General features: G+C 38.7%; 2 protein-coding genes across 4 annotated transcripts; one reads left to right on the forward strand and one right to left on the reverse strand.

Annotated features, from left to right (window-relative positions):
• Window positions 1-62: 62 nt before the first annotated feature.
• On the forward strand, window positions 63-7880 carry ppm1nb (protein phosphatase, Mg2+/Mn2+ dependent, 1Nb (putative)). 2 transcript variants are annotated; one of them, XM_058415145.1, is made up of 6 exons: window positions 63-775; window positions 1511-2082; window positions 3993-4110; window positions 5358-5472; window positions 6587-6650; window positions 7043-7880. In XM_058415145.1, exons 1-6 carry the CDS (start codon window positions 364-366, stop codon window positions 7067-7069), a joined length of 1308 nt encoding a protein of 435 aa, XP_058271128.1. In that variant the 5' UTR covers window positions 63-363; the 3' UTR covers window positions 7070-7880. The 2 variants fall into 2 exon arrangements, with proteins under 2 accessions (XP_058271128.1, XP_058271129.1); XM_058415146.1 differs by having other exon boundaries at window positions 63-769.
• A 5-nt stretch (window positions 7881-7885) lies between these two features.
• On the reverse strand, window positions 7886-14128 carry kcnk12l (potassium channel, subfamily K, member 12 like). Of its 2 annotated transcripts, none has more exons than XM_058415144.1 (3): window positions 13687-14128; window positions 12650-13342; window positions 7886-12160 (listed from the first exon to the last, which is right to left on the reverse strand). In XM_058415144.1, exons 2-3 carry the CDS (start codon window positions 12993-12995, stop codon window positions 11157-11159), a joined length of 1350 nt encoding a protein of 449 aa, XP_058271127.1. In that variant the 5' UTR covers window positions 12996-13342; window positions 13687-14128; the 3' UTR covers window positions 7886-11156. The 2 variants fall into 2 exon arrangements, with proteins under 2 accessions (XP_058271127.1, XP_058271126.1); XM_058415143.1 differs by having other exon boundaries at window positions 13679-14128.
• Window positions 14129-16281: the final 2153 nt, after the last annotated feature.

A 16281-nucleotide genomic window follows, 5' to 3' on the forward strand; every position in this document is an offset into this window, starting at 1 on the left:
GGGATTGGAGGACAGAAATAGCTCAGCCAATCAGAGACACGACAGGCAAATAACAGGTTCGGGGAGAAGAGAGGGAAGGGAATAGCACTGAGAGACAGAGCAGGACGAAGACAACAGCAGAGCAATTTGTACAGACCGGTTAAGAATGAGGATAGACTCCTGAACACAGCCAGGGATGGGTAGACTATCAAGAAGCAAGATACCTGGATTCTATTATCTGCTGATGTTTGGAATAATAGGATCAGTCATGCTCTGAAGGCCCTCAGCAGCAAGGCTGCACACAACGGCCAAGGCACAGACAGAAGCACAGGGGCGGAGGCTGGGAAAAAGAGCCTGGGGATTTAGACACTGATCAAAGCCAGCATGAGAACATCCAGGAAGGGAAGCGTAGAAATGCCAGCTTTTGTCTGGCAACTGGTAAAGGAGACAGAGAAACGGGTCACCTCTTTTTTTAAAGGGGGGCGTGGGGGAGGCGGGGGTGAGCCAGCTGAAGGCGAGGAGGCTGGAGAGGAGGAGGGGGTCATCCCTAGTCCTTACCTTGAACGTCCTGTGCTGGACAAGTATTTCGAAGAGGGCTGTGCCAACTGGGGCCTCACCTATGCTCTGGGCAGCATGCAGGGCTGGAGGGCCCACATGGAGGACTTCCATAACTGCTACCCCCAGCTGGGTGGAGAGCTCTCTCACTGGGGTTTCTTTGCAGTGTATGATGGCCACGCTGGGAGCACAGTGGCTCAGCACTGCTCACGAAACCTGCTGGAGCACATACTAGGTACAGGTGAGTTAAAAGCTTTCTTCCATCCCATTACATTGTTTCATTTCTATTTGGTAGGGTGGATGAGGTAAGATGTTAAACCTGTTTTATGGCTTTTCATGTCTATAACTTATTGGGAACATCAGCTGTATTTTAGAGCACTTGTTATGTGTGATTACAATAAATTGCATCACTTATAGCAGAGAATTTTGCTGCATATGCTAAGTGACATGGATAAGAAACTAAGAACATTTAAAACCACACCACCAGCACAACTTTACTAATGCAAAATGCAGTTTAGAAACTTTAATTGATTAAGACTCGGTTGATGCTTTTATTCAAAGCAACATACTTGATTTAATTGAGAAAGGATTACGTTGAGTAGTTAAAGGTTAAAGCCCTTGCTGAAAGAACCCAGTGATGCTGGGATTTAAACACTCATCATCTGATCAGAAGGCCAGTGTATTAAACACATCCACAACTATCAGTGTCACTGCGCAGAGCCCACTTCCAATATCAACCTGTGTAATTTACTTAAAGGATGAAACCATGCTGTCATGATTTGAATAGCCCAAGTTTCCATTTCCTGTTCTCACTCATCTATCAGCATATATAAACATATATCAGGTTTCCCATGGATGGCCTTCTGTTATTACTTCAAGACTGTTTATTACTAATATTTCTTTGCTATGAAGATAATTCATATGAGCTTGATTTCTATTATTGCACTAGTAAATGCATTCTGTTTGCATCTTCTAGGTAAGGTCCGTGCAGAGGAAGATGTGGAGCAAGTAACTGAAGGCATAAGGGAAGGCTTCTTCCTAATGGACAAACACCTCCATGCAATGGCCTGTCGTGAAGGTTGGGAGCGTGGTGGCACCACTGTGGTCTCCACTGTGATCACTCCACAGCACATTTATTTTGCAAATTGCGGAGACTCACGAGCAGTTCTGTGTCGTGCCGGGCGAGTGGCCTTTTCAACAGAAGACCACAAGCCATTCAGTCCTGGAGAGAAGGAGCGCATTGAGAATGCTGGAGGCTCAGTCACTCTGCAGCGTGTTAATGGCTCCCTGGCTGTCTCCAGAGCTCTTGGTGACTTCAGCTACAAGTCGGTCGAGTGGCGCCCAGCTACTGAGCAGATGGTCTCCCCAGAGCCTGAGATCTCGGCCGTGGAGCGTTCACCGGCGGACGAGTTCATGGTTCTGGCATGTGACGGTGTTTGGGACACAGTCAGCAATGAGGAGCTCTGTGCGTTCGTGCACAGCCGACTGAGAGTGTGTACAGACCTGCGCGATGTCTGCTCCCAGGTCATTGACCTCTGCCTTTATAAGGTAGGTCTGTACTTATCAAATCACAGTAGAAAGCAAACTGCTGTAAGTTCATCTATTAGACTTCATTTAAACCTATAATTAGTTAACAGTTCCTCTCTCTAAATAATGTATGACTCCCACAAGGCTTCTGTTTCACACTTGAGGACTGCAAGGTGGGATTTTGCTAATGGATGCATTTAGAAACCAGCAACACCGATGCTTCATATTTTGTTGGCATGACTGTATTTAGAGCAGCACAAAAGTCTGAACACCCACACATACTCTTTCACAAGTCTACAGTGTCTTAGTCTGACTTGAGCTGGATGATTATGTAAGAGAAAGGATGACCTACTGGCTACGACAGGCTTTAGAGGAGAGTCACTAAGCTCTATTTTGTGATGACAGTACCACAGATTCAAAGCAAATCTCTAAGCCACAAATGGATGATCTACTTTTAGCCGCAGGGCGAAATTAGGACATTTAACGTAGCACAGAACAGTGTCAGGACGCACGGCCAACAGTAAGCCTCACAAGCACAACCTGCATGTGAGTCACAGCAAAATAAATGATCACAGATGCGGTAGCCTAGGGGCATTATTTTATGATGTAATCATTATGTCAACACTGGCCCATTTATGTCAACATTGGCCCAACAAGCCCACATACTGGCAGAGTTTTCAGACTTTTCCAAAGTCTACATACAAAAAGCAGTTGTATAGAGCTCTTTATTAGGAACAGCTGTTCATCTGTGCATTCATGATGTTATCTGATCAGCCAGTCCTGCACAAGATACAAGGCACGAACTTCACTTTATAAAACATCAAACATCAGAATGAAGAAAATTGTGATCTCTTTGATTGTGGTATAGTTATTGGTACCAGATTGAGAATTTCAGAAACTTCTGATCTTCTGGGACAGTCTACACAGAATGGTGTAAAAAACAAAAAACTTCATGTGTGTGGCAGGTCTGCAGGCTGAAACACCTTGTTGAAGAGAGAGAGGAGAATGACCAGACCTATTGGAAATCTATTGTAACTCAGATTAGCACCATTATGGACACAGACTCCAGACTCCATTTGAAGACTGAATTTTTTTCTAATATTCAACTGTCCAGTTTGGTTGAGTCAGTGTTCCTGACTCCCTCAGACTTCTTGTTCTTGGCTGAGAGGAGTAGAACCTGATGTGACCTTCTGCTATTTTAGCTCATCCACCTCAGGGTTCAATGTTTTTTGTACATGCTGAGATGCTTTTTTGTTCACCAAGGTTGTAAAGAGAGATGTTACTTATTCCTTCCTGCCAGCTCAAACCAATTTGGCTATTTTCCCCAGAACTCTAATCAACAAGGCGTTTTTATCCACATTACTGTTATGTGACAAATTCCCAAGAGATCAGCAGTTTATTAAATTCTCAGTCCAGCCTTTTGGTACCAACATCTCTGCTATGGTCCAAGTCACACTTTTTATCATTCTGATGTTTGATGTGACCATTAAAGGAAGCTCTTGGCCTGTATCCGCATGATTTGTTTTCCATTGCTGCCAGATGTTAGGCTGATTAGATAAATGTCTGAACGTGCAGCTGTATAGGTGTTCATTATAAAGAGAATGGTGAGTGTATGTGGTTTGTATGCATGAAACATGGATTACAATTAGAGGTACAGAATTACAATTCATAACATTACTTTATACTTTACTTTATTATTTTATGGTAACTGTTACATGGATCATACAGTACAGTGGGCAGCATTGGACCATCACAGCTTCAGGTTTCCCAGTTTTAGCCTGAGCTTAAGTTAGTGTGTAAGTGTGGATTTCTTCAGGGTTTTCTTCCACCATTCAAATACATGCCAGTAATGACCGGCTAGGGTAAATTACTCCAGGTGAAAAGCTGAAAATCCTCCAGAGTATAAGTTCTTCTTTGTTGTTGCTCCCTAGGGAAGTCTTGACAATATCAGCGTCATAGTGGTGTGTTTCCCTGGTGCCCCCCAGCTTTCTCCTGAGGCACTGCACCAGGAAGCAGATTTAGAAGACTACTTGGAGTCAAAAGTTGCTGGTGTGTAACAAAGTCTATATAATTGCATTTCAAACTGTTTAGATATTTCACCACTGTTACTCCTTTTCCCCTTTATTAATCGTTAGGATTTTTTAGTGTCTTTTTTTCTTCACAAAGACAGACATATAATTATTTTGTTTTATCTGACAATATCACTAAAATCATCTAAAATAAACTAAAGAAGCTGTAAACTGTAAATCACTGGATTGATCTCTAAGATGTTTAACGCCATATTTCAAGTCAGTCCCCTGCACAAATTCCTCTGTATCCCTGTGCTGTTTTTATTTCACTAGTTATATCAAAAACACGTTTGTCCAATGATATTTCTCAGACAAGATTCCATAGAGAAGTTATAATAATAATAATAATAATAATAATAATAATAATAATGATGATGATGATAATGATAATAATGATAATAATAATAATAATAATAATAATAATAATAATAATAATAATAATAATAATAATAATAATAATAATTAATCCTCTATCACCCCAGATTCAGACTAGATTTGCAATGTAAACATTTCTCCAAGAGTGATGGCAAATCTTGTCCTTATGGCATGATATGAATATAGACATTTCTAACTTGTTTTTGTTCGTGAGAGTAAGAAAAAACTTTTTAATATTCAATAATTAATATGAAAACTTTTGTAAACTACTGGAAACCCAAATCTTTAACTATGCCCCCTTCACAGCCACCCCAAGCAAGTGCTCATTTTTATTAATTAATTACACTTACCTGTTACTCATCATTTCATAATCACCTTTTCACCTTTATAATGGTCACTCAGTTTATATAAGGAAGAAATATTATTAAAATAGATAGATAGATAGATAGATAGATAGATAGATAGATAGATAGATAGATAGATAGATAGATAGATAGATAGATCACATCTCCAATATTATTTAAGAACACTAACCTTTCTCCATGGGTTCTTGTTCTGGACATAGACACAGACAGACAGACAGAGACAGACAGACTGTTTTACAGCATCCACAAGAATCACAGTGCACAAAATAAAAGCAATATTAATAAGTAGAGATATAAATGTTAAATAAACCATACATAAACAAGCATGTGGATTAATGGATGCATGCACAAAATGTTCTGTATACTGCATAAATATTCATCATGAGCTCATGAAACCTTTACAACCTCTTAATATATAACAGTATCAATAAAACATTTTGACTGCCATCTCTGAAAACTAATGAACTGCATAAATTCCTCTGGACAGAAATCTTTGAGGAACTGAGTGGAAGAGGAGACGAGCCTGATCTCTTGTCAGTTCTTACTGTTCTGGCTTCAACAGAGATCCCTGGCCTACCACCAGGGGGTGGCCTTCAGAGCAAGTAAGACACTGCGCTTTTCCTACCCTCTGAGTACAGACAGGCAGAAGATGTTTGCTGTCTGACGTTTCTGCTGTATTTTTGTTTAGAGAAGCTATGAAGTTAACGTAACTCCAAACCACATCAGTTACTCAGTGATGCAGCACAGATGTTTTTTATTTGAGTAGCAAAGAATGCACCAAAGCAGACTTCAGTTAACGTAAATGAGATTTCCTGCTTCAGTGTTTTTAGGTGAAACTGTCAACGATGAAAGCATTTAGTCCAATAAAAATGGAAATTAATCCATGTATAAATAATAAATAATAATGAAATGTCATTTTACACTATCAAGAGAGTTCTAATATTTAAAATGTACTCATGTGGATGAGCTCCTTATAGCATAACGATGATTAAATCCATGATTAATGATGGATGGAGGATGTGATGTCTATAGCAGCATCTGGGAGAATATAATGTTCAAACATGACCTCAAAAGAACACTGGATCAGTCTCTTTAAGCAGGCATGCATCACCAATCTGACTCACCCCCACAGTCTTACCAGCTCACACACACACACACACACACACGTACATACACACACTTTTCACTTTATGCAAAGTGATATCAAACTTTTACAGGTCCATTAAAGCAAAAGAAAAGTGTATAGTCTTTGTAGTCTTGCTTTGTGGGCTTGGACATCTTAATGTACACTTCACTGCTGTCTTTCCCATCTGATTCACTGATTCTTTCACTGCTCAACTAGTCAATATCCACACTTGAAAATGCCTTTCTAGTCTTAGTTACCCCAGTTTTGCATCAGCTGCCACCCAGGCCCTGTTTCTCAGGTTTAACTCAACTTAAAACAAATTATAGTTAGGGCCAGTTCAAGTTATAAATTGTGTTGCTTTACAAAGTAACATGTTGTTTAAAGCATTTCATGCATTTATAGTTTAAGCAACAGTAGTATCACACACACAGAGAGAGAGAGAGAAAGAGAGAGAGAGAGAGAGAGAGAGAGAGAGAGCTTTTTTAATTGTAAAAGCACAACTTACAAAGAATAAATAAAAAAAAACTAATTACTTTCATATTTTCTGTATACATGATGACATTTTGCCTAACTGACATTGAATTTTGCAGACGAAACTGTATCATCTCTGCTTACTATCAGCAAAAGGAGGCTCGTAAAGCCAGATTAGCCCAGGTAATTTCTGTATTTTAACATTTCTATGTCAAGCATGGTTATTATAAAATAATTATATAAATAAATCACATTTATTTATTTCAAGACATTTTTACTAACATTATCTGAAATTATTCTTTTGGCGGAAACTTTATTTCTGCCAGTGAAAAATTCTAAATGAGAAATATATATACTGTATATATATTTATATAGAAATATGTTCATTGAACATAATGTAACAAATAAGAATGATAAATGAAAGAGCAAATATTATATTATTTTACTTCTTGTAATAAGGTAGTAATTTTTGTGTTAAATACTATAATAAGTCCACCATATTAAGAATATACATGTAAATACCATGTGTGGTTTTCTGCTCAGATAAATAATACGGTTTTCATTTTTCTTTTCAGGAACTTGGTTCTGCAGATTCCACTTAGAGTCGTCTACTAAACCCTTACTGCAGACAGACTGCTACCTATACTTCTGTGTCGTCTAAAAGTCCTTCTGAGTAAGAAATGGTTTTATCTGATTGCAGTCAACAACCTTTGCAATTGATTTCTTATCTTGGAGGGTAGGGGATCTCTCAGTAGCTAGAAGGATTATTCCAATCTATTCACTTCTCATGATAATAAATAATGAATGTAATGTATATGTACTTAGGTTTGGGGCATATTTCCAGATTGATTTCCTGTATAATCATAAATACGTATATATTCAATGTAAAAATGGCAACACTCAGGTAATTTGTAAAAATAAATAAATAAATAAAACAAAGACTTTTAAAGAAATATGCTGATGTTCACACGACAAGTTTTTGTAGCATTGAGTCTCACTGAGCTGGTCAGAATGATGATGTGGTGTTCCTGATTAGCCATGTCCTGCATGTGAACGCTGAACAAATATCAGATACAGCCGAATACAGAGAGTTGTGGTGATTTAAAACATACAGACCCACATCACAGACACTCACGAAGATCTTCAAATGTCTTTTCCTGTTATTTGAACTGATGTTTGCATGATCTGTATATTGTGCTGCCTTACTGACCACTTACAATACCAATACCAATTAGATGGACAGCATTAATATTATTAATAGATTTCCTAGTGTCTATTCAACATTCAATAAGTCATTATTGTATAATGTTATGTGAAATGACCTTTGTGCATATTTTACACACCTTGTATATGGACAACGTTTGTGGTAATGTAAAGGTCAAACTCTCAAAAATAAAGGAATAAAACACAAGAGCCGGTTAATAAAATGTGGATTTATTTGTAGCGGCTGTGGTTTTATATAGTATAAGGTATCACCTCAGACTTCATCTGTAAAGGTTAACAATTGAAGCAACTATTTTCTAAACCTTTTAGATGAATCTAGCTATTATCTTGTTTTGAAAGCAGCTGTATTCATGAATTTAGCGACCTCTCTCTAGCCGTTCATGGTGGAGTCAAAACACTTTATACATTATGTTTTTTAACAATGTGCAAGATTGTACCATCTGTAATGATGAGTTTTTTTAAAAAAAAAGCTAAATCCAACCCAATATTTCCAGTGTTTAATAAATATTTTCATCCTTTCAGAGCATAACAATTCCATGCTATATAATTTTAAGTTATAATTTATTAACTTTTTTCAAAAAGAAAATTCATCCTACAGTCCAACAATAACCAAAGCCATTCCCAAGATCATAACAAAGGGTTAGTCACATTAGAGCATCTTTTGGTTTTCAGTCATAAACCAGGACTATTGGGTCAATCACTCAAGTTTGGGTTTACCTCTATTAGAAAAAGATATCGCTTCCCAGCTGAGGAAGTTGGGGTCAGAGTGCAGGGGCAGCTATGATACATAACTCCTGGAGCAGGGAGGGTTAAGGGCCTTGCTCAATTGCCCAACAGTGGAACTTGCTGGGGCTTGAACCCCAACTTTCCGATCATCAACCCAGAGCCACTTGAGCCACCACTGTCTCAAAATTGACTTAACTTTCTGGATTCAAGTAATTTCTGTCTGTATAAAAAGGTAAGTATATGTCAGTGCTACACAGCAAGCTCAGGGTTTCTCAGTTCCAGTCATGAGGACATAAATGTTAAATTTCTCCTAACAGAAAACGTTACCATGTCAACAATTACACATATTATACAAGTCCCAGTGTAAGCTGTTTACTACAGAAATAATAAAGTACTAGAATGGGACATTAATCTAAAGGTGTCAGAGCTGCTGTTATAGAAGATCCAATCAGTTCAAGTTTGAAGAATTCAACAGTTCAACTAAGAGATGTGGGATGTTAGGACCAAATCATCCGCTGTGGAGACCCAGAACAGGGAGCAGTCGAAAAAACAACAACAACATTTACACAGCTGAAGAAGGCCTGCATGAACATAATAAAATCGTGGCATTTAATAGAGGCTGTTGATGAAGATGTAGAAGATGGTACTAATACTGCATCTTAGGTATTCATTATGAGACAAAAGCTCACTGGTTGCTTATAATCTATCATTATTATAAAGTGTAGTTTTGAGGAAGAGGTTTGTAATCGCTAACCATCTAATCTTTGAGCCTCGAGGGGGCACCAACGCGTAACTCCTCAGCTTACACTCCTGAATACGTCATGAGAATACTCTGTGTTTGGTAACATCATCCTGTTGATGCTGTTGTAACAATGGGGCCACCAGAGTTCCTCAGAAAGAATCAACAAACAAGAGAGGGAAGCAGTACACAGGCTACGGAAGAAATACGGCATGCAATATGCCCATGAATCACTTCTCTGCCCTTTCAAGTGTTCATTCTGTAAATACAGGATATTGTACTAGTGGATAAATGGGAAGCTATTTACAACATAGTACACCGTAATGTCTACAGTATCTGCAAGTTTTACATTCCGTCTCTAGATATATACAGCAGCTCTATGTACAGTTTTATCTTAGACGTATAAAGTGTAAGAGTGACACGACGGCGGTTGCACCGCTCTCGTAAATCAGTCTGTATGAACTGAAGGGTCACTGAAGGAGCTCTCCAGAGTCCCAGTCTGATTGCTCACAGTATAAACCAATCACTTCAGCTGTCCAAAGTGACTCTCGGATGAGCTGATACAATTGCAGTGCTTCAGTCTTTAACATTCCTACTCGGATCAGATGTGAAACTTTGATACGAGTCTTTTTCAAGTGGAGGAAAACTGTTCACGCATAAACCAACATCATGATCACGTAACACTGCCTGGCTCTGTGACGTGTTCGAAATGAACTACTTACCTAATTAGGCAGTGCTTCTAACTTCATCATCTAGACAGTAATATACATCTAAAATTCTGGACATCTGCATATATTAAAAGTCTGGTTTTATAAGCAATCACAATAATATAATATTACTGTCACGCAAAATGTAGTGGATTAGATGTTTTGATTTTTAGTCTTGAACAGGAGCCACATGAGTAATGTAGTTAAGAAGTAATGCATGTCTTTACTATCCATTTATTTCTATAAATCATAGCCAAATATTCACATATCTGTGATTAAGTCTGGAGTTCTCAACAATTTGTAGCCAGGAAACCCTTTAACTATAAAATAAAATCCCCACACCCTCTCAACACACATTAATTTCATGAATATCATTTAAATGTGTACAAGAATATTATTTAATAATTGCAGCTATAAAGCTTTTCGTTTCTAATCTTCCCATAAACAAATGACAGCTCAAGCGCATAACCACATTAATTTAAACACATTAAATTGACATGACCAGTGAAATAACCTAATATTAGAGATCAGTAATAAATATAATGGTTTTGACAACAGTGGTTTATAATTTCCACCACTGTAACTAAATTGAAAAAAAATCACAGCCCCCCTGGCTGTGGTTCATGGACCCTGTCACTTTGTGGACCACTGCTTTAAATCACTGCTTTAAATTTGTGTAATGTAATTTGTAATTATTTTGGAAAAAATCTAAGCTATAGTCCACCTATCCCATTTATATTCAAAGTAGAATGATTATAATTAATATTTCTGGTACAATTCCATTTTGAATTTCTGGACTGGGTTCAAGCAAGTGGAATGGTAGCAAAGTAAATGTAGCTTGTCAACTACCATTCTCATGTTCAGCTATACAGCAAAGTTCCAAAAAGTGTCCTAAAGCGCATCAACAAGTCTGTGTGGCTTCACTTAAGTACTGGATATGGTTTAAGGATATTTAAACCAAGGTTTTCAGGTGAAAAAGATTTGTTAAATAGACTAGCTCCAGTGCAAGACTACAGAACTAAAATTGAAATACCATACATATCTTGGATGATTGGTGTGATGGGAAATTGTCCGTTTCATTTTGTTTTAATAAATAATGCTAAATGCTAATAAACTATAAGTAGCTGGGTTCATTAAACACAATTAACAGGCTAAAATACTGGCTAAATGAAATGGTCTAAATCCAATTTCCGCACTAAAGCACTCCTCTAACATTAAGCAATGCTTTAATTTTCTGCTCATTCAAGAAAATACACCAGACAATGCTAAATGCTATGATCAGCTGTGACTGAATTATCTGTCGACACTCGTCTCTTGAAGGCGGTTATTCATGATGGCGAAGGCTCCCACTCCAACAGAAAAGCCGTTCTGCCGAACATGGCTCTGTCTTGGGTTTCCATGGGCGGTCTCTGAGAGCTGCTTCTGCAGAATGGCCAGAGAAACCTTGTTGGCCATAAAGTCATTGACAGAGATCATTTCTCCTGAGAGTCTGTGCCCTGTGAGATAACCTCCATCTGGGCCCAGGCCAGGATCAGTCTCACTATCGCACACTGTTTCCACTGATGCATTAGTGAAGCGCTGCTTACGAGCAGCCTCATTGGCAGGAGCTGGGTGTACAGCATTGCGCTTCTGTGCCCTCTGCCGGGGGTTTCCGATCATGGGGTGCTGGTTGCGCTGCTGACCGGGGAGGCAGCAACAGCAGCATGCTGAACCTTGCCTTCTGTAGGTGCGTCCTCGGCAGGGACACTGCAACCTGCTGCAGTCCAGCTTAGACAGGATCCAGTTTAGGGTCTGCTTTATGATGATGGAAATGACATTAAAAAGTGAGTAGATGCAGCAGACACCCATGAGGATAAAAAGACAGTTTCCTAGTCGGTAAGCTTCCTGTGCCTTGTAGCTCTCCCTCTGGCTACTCACTAAGTCCCCGAACCCAATGGTGCTGAAGGCCACAAAGCAGAAATAGAGCGAGTCAAAGTAATCCCAGTCTTCCATAGATGAGTACAGTGCAGAGGCGCAGCAGGCAATCACCAGCGCCGCAACCCCCAGGATGAGCATCACGTAGTAGACGGAGGGCTTCCAGCCTTCTAAGCTGTCATCCTCGCTGCGAGCTTCCTCTCCTCCAACGCCAGCACGCCGCAGCTGCCTCTCATGACACCAGCGCATGATGTACGCCAACATGGTGATGATACGCTCCAGGAAGAGGTTGAAAAACAGGATGGTCGCTGCACAACCAATGAGCCCATAGAATATCAAAAAGACTTTCCCCCCTATCGTCACAGGTGTGGTCATGCCGAAACCTGCAAATAAGCAAAGATTCAGCATAATGAATATATATGGCTTATTATATACAATATATAAGTACCAGTGTGTTAATCTGTAGTACTCTCTGCTGCTTATAAGGGGAATTCCAATTGAACTGAACAATATCTCATAAAAGTCTCATATCTGTCATCAGCCAGCCCACTTCATTCTTCCATCAAAATTTTATATGGTTTTTAGTTGCATTTAAGGAAAATGGGTGGAGCAATGTTCATTTCAGGGTGCAAAGAATGTAAAGAGAAGCTTGAAAAGAAAAAAAACAGAGATTATACTAATTGCATACTAATATTGCAAATATTTTTATATTTTTTCTAAGGCATGTTTAGAATGATATAATTACAATGTATGAATGATATATGAAGATGTCTAACTATACCTTAAAATGTCTAACTGATCAGCCATGTCTTTAATGTCACCTTGAAGAAAGACTTGGCCAGTAATAGTGTAAGACTCAGAACAAAACTGACCTATTGTGGAAACTACGGTACCGACAAAGTAGAACGCCCCAGAGAAGTCCCAGCGAGGTCTCAGAGCATCCACACGGATACCCGTGATGAAGGCCTCCTCATAGTGCCTCAGCAAAGCCTGCAGGCTCTCCACACTCAGCCTGTGCTGCCGGGTGAAGTTAGCCAGCTGTTCCTCCCAGCGCTGGTGTGCCCGCAGTTCGGATGGACGCTCCAGGGCAGAGAACACCAGTGCCCCACAGAACAGGTACAGCAGGATGAGCACCGCCAGCAGGCCAAAGCGGGCATTGTCCTCATTCAAGTGCAGTGGGAAGCAACAGCTGCTCCTGACATCCGGTCTCCGAGGCATGACTTAAGTACCAGCAGGAAATGACACGGCCAAACAAGCATACACAGCCTCAAAGCAAGCGTACATATCACACTAGAGGTTTGTCTACATGAATGAATTGATATGGATGGACTCAGAGGAGTCTCTCCAGTCCGTATTTCTCTTCCTCAGTGAGGCAGTAACAGAATATGATCAGTTCCCAAGGCTTCACGAGATGCCGTTCTGTGTGAACATTGTGTGGAACATTAAGCTGCAGACCAAATCCTGATGGCTATCTCCTGCCATGCCAGTGTCCAGTTCTGATGCATTCCACTTTAGCAAAGAGTAAAGGGTTCTTGATGAGCCATCCACCTCCTGCACCATCATTTCTGCAAAAAAAAGAAAAGAAAAGAAAAACAATACTGACTAGAGTCTCCAATGTTCAGACATCATAGGGCACTGAAGAAGGACAGAACTGTTTATGACTATTTTTGCATTTAGAAGAATAATGTAGGATATTATTTTACACTGTTACCCATGATAAAAATCATGCCTTGAACTAAGTGCATATTAAAAATATCTACACATGTTTGAGGATTATAAAGCAGTAGAAAGTGTGAGTAACTTTTACATGTGCATTCAGTAAATATAAATGGATTTTAATTATGAACTATTCCAAGTTGCACCAACGTTTTTAACGGCTAAAGGAAACACACTGCACTTACCTGCTCACCGATTTATTGGAGTATTGTACTGTGAGGATTTACTCAGTATAAATCGTCCCTTGTATTTCAGCTTCCAGGTTTAAAATAAGAAAAATATTTTTTTCCGCTTCAAAATCGGGCTGCATGAGTCGTGACAGCTCTGTAGCTTCTCAGTCAATGGGTCTGAAGTGGACGACAGCGGCACAAGTGCGCTCCAAGGCAGGGTTGCCAGGTAGGTTCGGTGTTTTCAGACTAACACTTGAATAACCTCGAAATGGTTTAGGATAAAATTCATGTTTTTTGTTCCTTCTCATAACAGGAGAAAATAATCAAAAGCAATAATGATTTATGAATGATAATGAATCCATGCCACGTCTAAACGTTTATTTATCCTTATTTATTATTCCGTTTTAATTCTTGCTAAAATCATGGCAAAGTGCCCGATGCTGTCTGTTTCAGACAAAAGACAAAACACTTACATAATCATACATAATCAGCACACACATGAACAAAAAAAAACAATCTGGCAACCTCTCAAGTGAGTGGCTGTGAAAGACACGAGGGTCAGAGTGAGGGGACTTTAGTGCACTTTAGGGTGTTTTTGCTTTATTATTATTATTATTATTATTATTATTATTATAACTATAATTAGCATTAATATTATTATTATAGTCTAAGCAACCTTTGCCCACTATGAAGATCCTTTTGTGTTATGGAAACATTTAAACATTTATTTTTAAGAATGTGCATAAAGGTTTTAGTAAATTCAAAATTCAATATAGTATGTTGTTAATAGAAAATAGAATATACTGTATATCCACAATAAACTTATCTCACAGCACTGGTGTATTCTGTAATTATGAATTATAACTAAAGCATATAATAAAATAATTCATACAGAGTTGTTAAAGGTTGGAAAAAATATCATTTCTGGCACAGAAAAAAGTTTACACTGTTGTTTCTCTATAACATAACAAGTCACATTTTATTCAGTCTTATTAACTTGAAAAGTGAGACAAAATGGGATTGACTGTTATAGTGACTGTAACATGAGCAAGAACAGTAACTATATTGTTTCATAAACAATCCACAACATTAAATGTTAAAGTCCAGCCTAACATTTTTTTTTCTTTATATAATTCACACACCTTCACAGACATGCAGTAACAGTGAGAGTCAGTTCTGTAATCCTATTATTCCAGATTAAACACAAAACAGGAAACTGCCATTGAACATCCCTGAGAACCTCCTTAATGGGATCCTCTGAAATCCTATTTTTCCCTAATTCCAGTCCTGTTCAAGTGTTCTTAAATGGTTAAAGGGTACATTTATGGGAAAAAGAATGGTTATATGGTTTATTTATCTTTAAGAGATTTTATTAATTAGCAGCTAGGTGTCACTAATGAAATGCACAAGACTAGTGACTACTACCTTCACAAAATGTTTGGCAGTTTAGTGTTGTGGAAAAAATCAGTTCAATCAAATCAGTCTGGGAAGGGTTGCACGGCCTTTTCTATCTGCTTACAAATGGAGAGACTTCAAGACAGTTGACTTCCCAGAGGTGGGCATCTCAGCAAATTCAGTCTGAGGTCTAATCGTTAGGTTCTATTTTTATTAGAAATAGGCAAAAACCAAACACAACATATCACAAAATACACTGCATACCAACTGTCAAGCATGTTGCTGGAAGAGTGATCATTTGAGCTTGATTTTCACAGTACCAATAATAAACTCCTTTTTATATCAGAATATTCTTAAGAAAAATCTGTCCAGCAGCTTAAGCAGGGTGGAAATTGGAACATGCAGTAGCACAATAATCCAGCAAAATTATATCTGAATGGCTAAAGAAAAAAAATATCAAGGTGTGAAGTGGTCATGTCAAAGTCCAAACCTCAACCCCATTGAGATGCTGTAGCTAGAAAAGGAATGCATTTATACATCAATGAACAGAAGCAATGTCGGAGGGATAAAATTTCTCCAAAATGATCTCAGAGGTTGATAAACTCCTAGTGAACATATTTACTTCAAGTTATTGTTGATAAAGATGATTTTATATATATTAATGAAATATCCTGGTTTCTGAATGTTGGTTTATTTTTGGTGAAAAAAAAGACTAATATTAAAATGGTCCTCTGTGGACTGTTATTTTCCTTCATGTGCAGTAAGAGTCTTGTAAATTTTTGATTATCCAAATCATTTATCCTATGAATCTTTTAAGGTCCCTTGAAGAGCCCATTGTTTCTGAATGTATTTAAAAAAAAAGATTTTGAGTGAGGTAGACTTGCATTAGATGTTTATCAAGGACTTTTCAATTTCTTTGCAAACCCCATGACTTCACCTCAGTGAGTATTAGATTTTGCTTTGTTGAGCCTCTCTCAGTACACTGACATAAAGACATTGTTTCGCTTGACGTTTCCAGAATGAGAAGAACCCGAACTGGTGGTGAGGGACTGCTGTTGCACGTCTATTGTGGTCAGATAGTAGACGGGGGGGACTGTGTGGCTTTGTTCTCTCTGACCAGTCACACGTTGCCTTTCATCTTGAGCGCCGGCAGCTCATAAGATACTATCCATCATTAGAGAACTGTCCGTTGGCTGTAAGTGCCCAGGTGCAGCTGAGACGCT

Source organism: Hemibagrus wyckioides, linkage group LG18, assembly GCF_019097595.1.
Source record: "Hemibagrus wyckioides isolate EC202008001 linkage group LG18, SWU_Hwy_1.0, whole genome shotgun sequence".
Lineage (NCBI taxonomy): Eukaryota > Metazoa > Chordata > Actinopteri > Siluriformes > Bagridae > Hemibagrus > Hemibagrus wyckioides.

Bases quoted from the DNA above. Each gene is read 5' to 3' on its own strand.
- kcnk12l (XM_058415144.1), bottom strand. From the start codon at position 12,995: ATGCCTCGGAGACCGGATGTCAGGAGCAGCTGTTGCTTCCCACTGCAC. The intron at 12,161-12,649 runs GTCAGTTTTGTT...GCTTATTTGCAG, and splicing joins TACCGTAGTTTCCACAATAG to GTTTCGGCATGACCACACCT.
- ppm1nb (XM_058415145.1), top strand. From the start codon at position 364: ATGAGAACATCCAGGAAGGGAAGCGTAGAAATGCCAGCTTTTGTCTGG. The intron at 776-1,510 runs GTGAGTTAAAAG...TGCATCTTCTAG, and splicing joins GGAGCACATACTAGGTACAG to GTAAGGTCCGTGCAGAGGAA. The intron at 5,473-6,586 runs GTAAGACACTGC...TGAATTTTGCAG, and splicing joins GGGGGTGGCCTTCAGAGCAA to ACGAAACTGTATCATCTCTG.